The sequence below is a fragment of the Bubalus bubalis genome, chromosome 3, assembly GCF_019923935.1.
Source record: "Bubalus bubalis isolate 160015118507 breed Murrah chromosome 3, NDDB_SH_1, whole genome shotgun sequence".
In the NCBI taxonomy this organism is placed as follows: domain Eukaryota; kingdom Metazoa; phylum Chordata; class Mammalia; order Artiodactyla; family Bovidae; genus Bubalus; species Bubalus bubalis.
In genome coordinates this window covers 12,393,440-12,403,309 of record NC_059159.1, presented here as the reverse complement: position 1 = coordinate 12,403,309, position 9,870 = coordinate 12,393,440, and the positions used below count along the sequence as shown (strand labels likewise).

Below are 9,870 nucleotides of genomic sequence, written 5' to 3'. Positions count from 1 at the left end.
CAGGAACCAACCTTAGAACAAGGGAAGTGGGCAAGGCACCACCTGCCTTCCTCTTCTTAGCCATGGAGACCTGCCTAAGGGAGGGCCACGCACTGGCCTCGGCCCTGCAAAGCCGAGTAGAGTGTGAGGAAGGGGGCCCCACGGAGACAGGAAGGAGTGGTGCCAGGGGCTGTTCTCAGGCTGCCCTTTAATGGACTAAGATTCAATAACGCTGCAACCTCAAACGATGCTTCAACGTGGAGGCTGGGAGGCAGTGCTGCCAGGTGGGGGCCCCAGATGCCATGTTGGTGAGCCCTGTCGGCTTCTCCTTCAAGGAAAGCCCACTTCCTCCCCAGGGCCCCGGCACAAGGTGCAGCGGGGGAGCAGGGCACAAGAATCTGGGCACATGGAAGCCCAGGCGGGGGCGCCGAGGACTAGCGTCAGTCAGCAGCCAGACCCCTGCAAGTGGGCCACAGGCAACACCTCCGGAGGTGCCGCTGGAGCAGATGAGAGGCCCAGGAGTCCGAGGGTGGGGGGTGGGCAGGGTGGGGGTGCGCAGACCATCCTGAAGACGGAGGTTGCTCTTACATGTTGGTGCTCATCCGGGACTGGCTGTTGGCCGGTGTCAGCTCCCCTTGGCTTCCTTCCCGGGGAGGGGACTGCAGTGGAGACAAAGGCTCAGACCAGGAAGGTGTGCGCGCCCATCCCAACCCCCAGTCCCAGGGCTGTCCCCACCCACACCTTGACATGGATCTGGTTGCGCAGAACGGCTGCCCGTAGGATCATGGCTTTGGCACGGCGCTGGAACTCCTTGCCCATCAGCAGAGACTTCTCAAAGGTGGTGCTGCGTTGATCTACGTCCCGGGCATACAGGATCTGTGGAGGTGCAAGGTTCAGTGGGGCCCAAGGTACCCCTCCTGCACCCCATGGCCCTGAATCCGGCCACCTTGCTGTGGGAGTCGATGCGGGCGTTGATGAGCCCCTCCAGGATGAGCTGCGTCAACTCATCCTCCAGCGCCGCTACTGTGGTGTTGAAGGCTGTGGCCATCTTGCGCATGTCAGCTGACACGTAGGGGCTAAAATACTGCAGAGCAGAGGGACATGAGTTACCCAAAGGTGCCTTTGTAGTGCCCTGCCTTGGCCTCAGCCTCCACCAGAATGCTTACCTGAATGAGGGCCCGGTTGCGAATCTGCGTGTACAGGGTCCTGACATGGGGAGCCAAGTACATGTCTAGCAGCAGGTTGTCCTGGCGAGGATAGCCAATCAGGGACAGCTTGCCCCAGGCCTTCTGAACTTGCCCGCCCTCCCAGGCAGACCAGGCCAGGCCCCTCACCTTCATCTCATCCAGCATCTTCAGGCACGAGGCATACTTGGACTCGTAGAATTTGAAGATAATGTCCCGAACCTGTGGCTCCAGCTCCAAGAACAACTTGAAGGAGCTGCAGATGCCAGATTCCTCAGAGCTGGCCCTGCCCGCCCACCCGCCCTGGAGGCCGCCGGGGCACAGGAGCAGGGCTGCAGGGCCCAGCACCCCGCCTCCACCCACCTGCTAGAGATGACGTTGCGCTGCAGCTCCTGCCGGTCAAAGGTGGCCAAAGCGCACAAGCCACCGTACACGGCCACATTGCTGGGGGAGAGCAGCTGAGGGGCAAGGAGGTGATCAGAGACCTGGGGTCAATGGCAGGCAGCACAGAAGTCTGGGCCAGGCCCACCCTATCTCACCCATCGCCCCCTCAGAATGCCTAGGACCTCATGAGGATGAGCCCCCAAAAGAAAGCCCACCTCTTGAGCCCTCAGCCTGCTTCCCAAGTTCCAGTGAGGTCTCCCCAGAGACCCTTATGCCCCTCACCTCAGGGAAGTCGCAGTGGTCGAAGGAAGCCAGCAGAAAGCACTTGGCAGCCTGCTTGTACTTGCGTGCTGCCAACTCAGCCAAGCCTGGGGGGCAGCAGGGGGAGGAAGGATGAAGCCCAGAGGAAGCTGCCCATCAACAGGCGCACCTGGGACAGAAACACTGGCGAGGGAGAGGTGACCTCGTCGGCCAGCATCAGCAGCTTTCTGGGAGAGCAAGGCACCCAAGGAGGCCCAGCAGCTGCTGTTACTACTGCAATGGGCACCTGAGCTGTTCAGCTGACGGGGTGGGAATAGCGGTGAACGGGGGGACGGGGATGGAAGTGGGGGTAACCAGCCAGGATGGCAGCTATCAGAAGGCAATGCCTCTACCCCCAACCACGGGTTACTACCCCATGACCTCCCTGAGAGGGACGTGAGTCGGGCAAGTGTCAGGGGCGTGCAGCACAGGTTTGGGGCTTGTGTGCTTCCTGGGCTGGGGTCATTTGGGGTGCCCTCCTGCCCCTATGCCCCAGGTTCCTTACCTGCCGCACACTTGAGCTTGGTGAGGATGGCCTGAGTCTGGGTGTCACGCTCCCCACGCTGCTGCAGGAGAAGGTGGCACAAGTGAGCGACCCATGCCCTCCATACCCACATCAACTCCCAGGCATCCAGCTCCAGCCTAAAAGGAGCAGAGGCAGACTCCAGGAGGACAGGGCCCACCATGGTCAGTAGTGGTCAGGGCTCCTGGATCAGGGTTTGAGGGGCGGAGAGCTCTTCTTTTACCTCGGCGATTTCCGGGGTGGACTCTGCCTTGCTGACGTAGCTCAGCACATGGGACCAATTCTGCAAGTAGACGCTGACCTGGCAGGCAGATGGGATGCACTCAGCCTGGGTGCCCCCTCCTGGTCCACTGGCATTGCTGCCCTGTGGCCACCCACCCTGGGCCCACCTTGATGACGTTGAGGCACATGTTAATGACATGCTTGGCGCTGGTGCAGTAGTCCCGGGCCCGGGAGTAACACTTGAGGGCGTTGCTGAGATCCCCACAGTCCAGATAGTGGTCACCCAGGTCATCATGTCCACGCCTGTGGGTCCAGGCACAAGTGGTCATTGGCTAGCTGTCCAACCCCTGCCTCCAAGGGGACACCTGAAGCTCTCTTGATGAAGCCCACTCCCAGCCCCCTGGGCATACCTGATGCTCTCCTTGATAGAATTGCCCTTGTAGTTCTTCAGATCTGTGTCCAACTTCTCCAGCTTCAGCAAGGCCTTCTTTCTCGTGGCCTCCACCCAAGCTGTGTCCAAGGGTGGGGGCTCCACGCCACTCTCAGGGATGGCATCAGGTGCATTCTGCAGCTCCCTGAGGGAGGACCTGGCCATCAGGGGCCCACGTGCAGGGGGGGCGGGTGCCTCCCAGCGGCCCTCACCCCCATCGGGAGAGCGCCCAGTTGGCACAGGGGCAGCTGTGACAGGAGCCCGCAGCCTGGCGGGAAAGCCCAGCAAGAAATAAGTCACACAGCTGTGCCGAGAAGCAAGAAGTTGCCGTCTCCACAGGCTCTGCCCGGTGTCAGAACTGCACACGCGCGCACACGCGTGCAGATGTGGAGAGAGCCTGAACGCTCAGCAAGGAGAGGGAGAATCTCGCCCATTGAGCCATTCCCCACCCCCTCCTGGCTTTTCAACAAGAAAGCCAGATCACTGTGTTTTGGAGCCAAATGCTGCAAGAGCACAAGAAAGACCCCTGCCTGGGCTGGCCATACACTACACCCTGTCCCTGCCCCACCTTGCTGAGCCCTGGCCTCACCTGGCAGCCTCCGAGAGCTTGCGGTGGATCTCCTCGTACATGTCCACATTGAAAGTCCTCTGCACAAAGGACAGGGCCATCTTCAGGGCCTCCACTCGCAGCGGGGGGCAGTGGTCAGCAATGAACTGCAGTCGCTCGATACGCATCAGGCCGCTATAGCTGGCCGCATATTGCTCCAGATCCTGGGGGCAGAGGTGGATTGCGCAAGCTGGAACCCTGGACCCCAAGCCCCCACCAGTGGATCAGGAGCCAGGACATGTGGGCACCAAATCAACCACTGTCTGGGGTCTGAGGAAAGACCACTCAGGATGGGCCAGTGCACAGGCCTGGAGTAAAGCTCTGCCCTGGGGGTGAATGGTCACAGCCATGTGGGCAGCCAGTCACCAGGCTGAGCAATGAGGAGGCAGGGCTTCCCAAGGTGGGCCCCAAGGAAGACCTGTCCTCACAGTGAGACTTGACCTTCAGGGGGCCTGGCACAAGGTGCTTCTCCATGTGGGGGAGAAGCAGCTGCAGGGTCTGGAGGAAGCCAGCAACCCATTAAAAATGGGCAACTAGATGTTTTAGTCCATTTGGTGGCAAAGTCAGACACGACTGAGCAACCGAACAACAACAAAGGAAGTCTAAAGGTTTCTGAGTTAGAAGATGTGGTCAGGGAGCCTAGCCTGGACTTCCCGCAGGACTGACACTCCAACCAGCCCCTGACCCACCCCCGAGGACAGCCTGCCAGACTCCATACCAGGGTGGGGTTCTCCACCACGTAGTTGACATCGGGCGCATTCTGCGGGTCCTCCTGCGGGTCCACGTCAATCTGCATGGGCTCCACGGCCCCCTGCAACACGGGGGGTCACCTTGGCACCTTGAGGGGGAGAAGCCCAGGGAGGGCGAGAGGCCCTCACTGTGCCCAGCTCAGCTCTGCCCGCCATCTCTCGGGCGGGCGGGATTCTGTCCCAAGACCTTCCCCACTGCCCACCAAGTCCCGCGCCACCACACCAGGGATGGGGCTCCTGGCCAGACTGTTGGCTCAAGAGCTGAACGCTCGGCCAGACCATGATGGCCCATCTCTGGGGCGGGAACCAGACGCCGGAGGACCACTGCCCAGGGACCCCCAAGGGTCGCTACGCGCTCCCAGCCACCATCCTGACAGCAGCCTCCTCCAAGCCACGGGGAAGACACGGGCGGCCTCGACCCCGGTGCGGCCAAGCAGCCGGAGCCGCAGCGCCGGGCGAGTCCCGCGGCTGGACCGGGCCGCAGTCGCGGCCGGGAGGCGGGAGTGGGACACCTGGGCGCCCTGCGAGGCCCGGCGGGCGGGCGGGCGGGCTGGTCCTGGCCCCTGTCCTGGAAGGTACCTCATAAAGCAGCGTACAGGCCGACAGGCTGGCGCTCAGGCTGAAGTCCCCGGCCGTGCCCGGCAGGAAGAGCTCTGACCTACCGCTGGGAGGGGTGCAGTGCACATCTGCCACTGACGACGCGGCCGCGTTGGGGGCCGGGCCACCCTGCATTCTGTCCTGACTCTCTGCACCCCCCGACCCTGACACAGAGCTGGCTGGCTGCTGAAGGAGAGAGAGCGTTAGCGCGCCGGGCCTGCCGGGGCCGACGGGCGGGACGCTGCGGCCGGAGCCCGGGCGCGAGAAGGACGCCGCGCGAGGGGCGCGCACGGCCGGCCCCGCTCCGGCCCGGCGGCGGGGACGCGGAGGGGCCGCCGGCCGCGGCTCGTTACCTGCAAGTTAAACACCTGAACCGGCAGCGGCATCTTCGCCCACCCCGCCGCGGCGCACCGTCCACTTCCGGGGCAGCGCGGCCGCGACTTCCGGGTCGCGGCGTGGGCGGGGCGGCTCTTAAAGGGGCCGCGGCGCGCCTGGCCGGGCGGTGCCCGCGGGTCCCGCGGCCGCATGAGCCGCGCGCGGGGGGCGCTTTGCCGGGCCTGCCTCGCGCTGGCCGCGGCCCTGGGTGCGCTGCTGCTTTTGCCGTTGCCCCGCGCGCCTGCGCCCGCGCCAGCCCCGAGCCGGGCCGTGGCCCCCGGCTCCGGCCCGCGCGCGCCCCCTGCCCGGCCCGCCACCGCCCCCCGCCTGCGGCCCGACGACGTCTTCATCGCGGTCAAGACCACCCGAAAAAACCACGGGCCGCGCCTGGGGCTACTGCTGCGCACTTGGATCTCCCGGGCCCGACGGCAGGTGGGTCCCGCCCGGGGACCCCGCCGACTCCGGAACCCCCGCTGACTCGGGACAACCCCACCACCACCCCAGCCCCCGCCTCTGGCAAACTCGCACCCCCTGAGATCCCCGCTCCTTCATCCTCAAACTTGCATCCTGCCCTGGACCCCACCCAAGATCCACCCGAAGACCCCCTACCTACAGATGTGTCCCCAGCATGGCTGTCAGGCCCCAGGCCTGAGAATGCAGGGACCCGGGACCCCCAGTGCCCACCCGCTCCTGCCCCTTTTCGGGCTCTAGTCTTGAGTGGGTTCTCCCAGATGACACTGGGCTGAGACCCCAGAAACTCCTCCAGCAAGAGCAAGCCTGGTCCTAGCAGCACTGGGGATGCTGCGGGTAGAGCAGGCTGTCCCTGGCTCACCACCCTCCCTTCTCCTGGATCCCCAAACCCAGGCTCATCTGTCCAGCTTCATTCACCCTTGCTCACCAGGCCAAGGCCCTGCCAGGCCCAGAGTCCCTGGGGTGGGGGGCTGCCCCTTGAAACCTCACAGGTCATCTCTCTACAGACGTTTATCTTTACCGACGGAGACGACCCTGAACTACAGCTCCAGGGAGGTGAGTGCCCTCCCCAGCCCAGCCCGGCTGCCGTGTCTGAGGGGTCTCCTCAGCTATCTCTCCGTCCAGTGCCACGCAGCCCCCTGCTGTGTACACAGGTCCAGAGAAGTTAAGGCACCTGCTTAGGGTCATACAGCTGGTAGAGAACAGAGTCTGGCATCCAGGGTCTACCCTTGCAGCCATGCTTTGTTCACTGGCTGACTTCCCAGGGCCTCTGGCTGGAGCCACGTCCCCTGAAGAAGGGCCAGCAGGGAACCATGCCTTCCAGGCCTGCCCTGATGGGGATGGTCCAGCCTCTCAGTCCTGTTTCCTGGTGGGTTTGCTTTCATGGGATTCCAAGTGTTGTCATCTGCCTGGACCTCGGATGGCGGCAACAGGGTCAACTGAGTGAGGCCAAGACAGGACTGTGATTGGGTCTGACTTCATGGTCTTGAACAGGACAGGCCTCGTGCCGGCCAGCCAGCAGCATTTAGCCCAACTTTAGTGGGGTGGGCTGGCAGCAGGTCTCACCCCAGCCCTCGTGCTTCCGTTTCTCCAATGGGCAGGTGGCCACATCATCAACACCAACTGCTCTGCCGTGCACACCCGCCAGGCTCTGTGCTGCAAGATGTCAGTGGAATATGACAAGTTTATTGAGTCCGGACGCAAGTATGTGGTGGCCCAGGGCCAAGGGAGGCTGGGCCCCAACTTGGGTCAGGGGCTTCCCCGCCCCCACTCTCTGGGCCCAGCCTGGCTCCAGACTTCTACACGTTCCCAGGTGGTTCTGCCACGTGGATGATGACAACTATGTGAACCCCAAAGGCCTGCTGCAGCTGCTGTCCACCTTCTCACCCAGCCAGGACATCTACCTGGGGCGGCCCAGCCTGGACCACCCCATCGAGGCTACCGAGAGGATCCAGGGAGGTGGAACTGTGCGTGCTGGGGCGAAGCAGGGAGGGGCAGCTGAGAGTATGGAGACCCCAGCAAGGAAGGGCTGGGGCTGATGCCCAGTCCACTCAGATGGGGTGTTTTGGGAACTGGGGCAAGACAGGAGGGGCTGGAGCCACAGGCAACTGAGTTGTGGAAGCCCCTGTCCTCTCGTGCCTTGGGAAGCTTCTGCCCCTGGGCCTGGGAGCAGTTAAGGGGCAGCTTAAGGACAATTCTCAGGGTGTCCAGATGAAGAGTTAGGATGAGGGACCCTGACTAGTGGCTCCCTCCTTTTCAGGTGACCACGGTCAAGTTCTGGTTCGCTACCGGTGGGGCCGGGTTCTGCCTAAGTAGAGGCCTTGCTCTCAAGATGAGCCCATGGGCCAGGTGAAGGAGGCGTGGCAGGGGGGAAGCAGGTGCTGGCTGTTGGGGGTTGGGGTTCTCCAAGGCTGGAGAGACGCTGACCTGTCCCCACTCTGCTCCCCAGCCTGGGCGGCTTCATGAGCACAGCTGAGCGGGTACGGCTGCCAGACGACTGCACGGTGGGCTACATCGTGGAGGGGCTGCTGGGCGCTCGCCTGCTGCACAGCTCGCTGTTCCACTCCCACCTGGAGAACCTACAGAAGCTGTCACCCGACACCCTGCTCCAGCAGGTAGGCCAGCTGGGCCCCTGCCGCTTCCATGGCCGTCCCTGCATGGGGACCGTGCCCCCGTGGCCCCCCACAACTGAGCAAGGGCTCAGGGAGGGATTCTGGTGAGACAACTGTGGGTCCCAGCATGGCAGCAAAGTTTCGTGGACCCTTAATCCAGGCTGCTGGGACCTAGAGTCCCAGCCGTGGGGGACCCCCAGGCTCACATGAGGGCCTGTTTGTAAAGAGCAACTGCTGCAGCTTCCCAGAAGGTGGCCCTGGGCAGCAGGGCTGGGGACAGTGGTCTGGGCATGACCAGTGTTACAGACCTGGCCCAGGCAGGGGGTTCAGGACCTCTTGCCCCTACACGTGTGCCAGCGGCCTCCCCCAGGTATCTGCTGTGCTGGCCACACCTCTCAGCCCCCATCAAGCCCCATCACCTTTCTGTGGTGTTCCTGAGCTTGCCGTAAGAATGCTGACTTCGGGTGGGGCAGCGGGGGCCCTGGAATCCAGGAGGCCAAGCAGCGTCTCTGTTGGAGAACAAGGTGGGAGGTGCCGGCCCTGAGGGTGACTCTACTTCCTCTCCTCCCTCAGGTCACCTTGAGCTACGGGGGACCCGAGAACCCACAGAACGTGGTGAACGTGGCTGGGGGCTTCAGCCTGCAGCAGGATCCCACCCGGTGAGCCGGCCGTGGGGAGGAGTGCTAGGGCCAGCCCACGCCTCCCGCAGCCTGACCCCCACTTCCCTCCCAGGTTTAAGTCCATCCACTGCCTTCTCTACCCGGACACGGATTGGTGTCCTGTGCAGAAGCAGAGCGACCTCGCCCCTCCGTGATCCCCGACCCCAAAGTCTGGCTCTGCCCCAGATGCAAGTGGGCGAACAGTGCTGGAACAGTGCTGCCCCCTCCTGGGCTCAGTTGGCTACTCCAGGCGGCGACGGCCGGGCCCTCATCCAGGGAGATATGGGCGCCCAGCAGGCGCTCCAGCTGACCGGCAGGCCTTCCCACAGCCCCGGGCGGGCCCGGGTGACCCTGGCGCTGTGGGAGAGGAGGACAGTGCTGGGGGTCTGGGAGGGGGATGGCATCCACCTCCCAGGGCTCCATCCTGTTCCCCTCACTTGCGGGAGAGAGGATTCTAGGCCAGGGTGGTGTGTGAGATGCTGCCTCCTAGTGGTGACTGCCGGACGCCTTACTTGCTGTTCTCTTGGGATGCCACCCTTCCCACTGGAGCCCAGCCAGGGCCTCTGCCTCCACGGGGAACTGCACGCAAGGCTGAAGACCCTCTGGACAGCTGTGCTCTTGGGTGCAGCTTACTCCTAGCCAGGTTGTCTCCATTCAGAGGCACCTTCTCGGGGTCTCTTGGCCGAGAGGTCCTTCCTGAGGGATCTCGAAGACACTTTTCCTCCACTCTGACTCATTGCTCAGTACTTTCCATCCTTCCCCACTCCCGGGGGCTGCAAGTCCATGAATCAGCAGGAGCCTTTTGTTTGGGGCCCCCTCTGCAGTGAGATGTCCCCATCCCCACCAGCCGACCCACACTGACCTTGATAGTGCCTTTCCACAGGAGGAGGAAACAGAACAAGGGGAGCCAGCACCTGCCTTCTGGTCTCTTGCGCTGCTATTGCAACAAGTGAATAAAGGCTTGATTGTTACTCTCTTTTGGTCATTGTGTTAATTAACCAGTGACACCTGGCAGCTCAGCTCCAGGCAGGGCCACACAGCATCTAGCTCCTTCCCATGAAGGCACTGCCCGAGACCAGCTCCTTCCCAGGCAGATCTGTGTTCCTTACAGCCTTGCCAGCCCACCTGAGCCTAAAGCTGCCCACTGGGCTCTTCACTGTGAGCTGAAGAGTATATGGGGTGTGGAGGTGGGGTTCCTGCAGGGAATGATGCAAGCAAGACAAACCTTGCTCCAGAAGGCAGACTGCCTGTTAAGACTTGCCTTTTCAGCATACTGTGG

General features: G+C 63.1%; 2 protein-coding genes across 10 annotated transcripts; one reads left to right on the top strand and one right to left on the bottom strand.

Moving 5' to 3' along the window:
- Window positions 1-170: 170 nt before the first annotated feature.
- GPS1 (G protein pathway suppressor 1) lies at window positions 171-5,454 on the bottom strand. Of its 8 annotated transcripts, none has more exons than XM_044938705.2 (15): window positions 5,329-5,394; window positions 4,958-5,161; window positions 4,348-4,440; window positions 3,612-3,793; window positions 3,003-3,290; window positions 2,760-2,895; window positions 2,594-2,671; window positions 2,353-2,410; window positions 1,830-1,915; window positions 1,527-1,621; window positions 1,314-1,419; window positions 1,146-1,226; window positions 926-1,063; window positions 721-855; window positions 171-638 (listed from the first exon to the last, which is right to left on the bottom strand). In XM_044938705.2, the coding sequence occupies exons 1-15, from the start codon at window positions 5,359-5,361 to the stop codon at window positions 564-566; spliced, it is 1,788 nt and encodes a 595-aa protein (XP_044794640.1). In that variant the 5' UTR covers window positions 5,362-5,394; the 3' UTR covers window positions 171-563. The 8 variants fall into 8 exon arrangements, with proteins under 8 accessions (XP_044794640.1, XP_044794639.1, XP_044794642.1 ...); XM_044938704.1 differs by having other exon boundaries at window positions 2,353-2,413; window positions 5,329-5,376; XM_044938707.1 differs by having other exon boundaries at window positions 2,353-2,413; window positions 3,003-3,167; window positions 5,329-5,376.
- Window positions 5,455-5,485: 31 nt separating this feature from the next.
- On the top strand, window positions 5,486-9,567 carry RFNG (RFNG O-fucosylpeptide 3-beta-N-acetylglucosaminyltransferase). Of its 2 annotated transcripts, none has more exons than XM_025279743.1 (8): window positions 5,486-5,782; window positions 6,328-6,376; window positions 6,922-7,024; window positions 7,134-7,287; window positions 7,581-7,669; window positions 7,770-7,935; window positions 8,506-8,591; window positions 8,665-9,567. In XM_025279743.1, the coding sequence occupies exons 1-8, from the start codon at window positions 5,501-5,503 to the stop codon at window positions 8,744-8,746; spliced, it is 1,011 nt and encodes a 336-aa protein (XP_025135528.1). In that variant the 5' UTR covers window positions 5,486-5,500; the 3' UTR covers window positions 8,747-9,567. The 2 variants fall into 2 exon arrangements, with proteins under 2 accessions (XP_025135528.1, XP_025135527.1); XM_025279742.1 differs by having other exon boundaries at window positions 7,116-7,287.
- The last annotated feature ends 303 nt before the right edge of the window (window positions 9,568-9,870 follow it).

Bases quoted from the DNA above. Each gene is read 5' to 3' on its own strand.
- GPS1 (XM_044938704.1), bottom strand. From the start codon at position 5,361: ATGCCGCTGCCGGTTCAGGTGTTTAACTTGCAG. The intron at 1,227-1,313 runs GTGAGGGGCCTG...TATCCTCGCCAG, and splicing joins AGATGCTGGATGAGATGAAG to GACAACCTGCTGCTAGACAT. The intron at 639-720 runs GTGTGGGTGGGG...TCTCCACTGCAG, and splicing joins GCAACCAGATCCATGTCAAG to TCCCCTCCCCGGGAAGGAAG.
- RFNG (XM_025279742.1), top strand. From the start codon at position 5,501: ATGAGCCGCGCGCGGGGGGCGCTTTGCCGGGCCTGCCTCGCGCTGGCC. The intron at 5,783-6,327 runs GTGGGTCCCGCC...ATCTCTCTACAG, and splicing joins TCTCCCGGGCCCGACGGCAG to ACGTTTATCTTTACCGACGG. The intron at 6,377-6,921 runs GTGAGTGCCCTC...TCCAATGGGCAG, and splicing joins TGAACTACAGCTCCAGGGAG to GTGGCCACATCATCAACACC.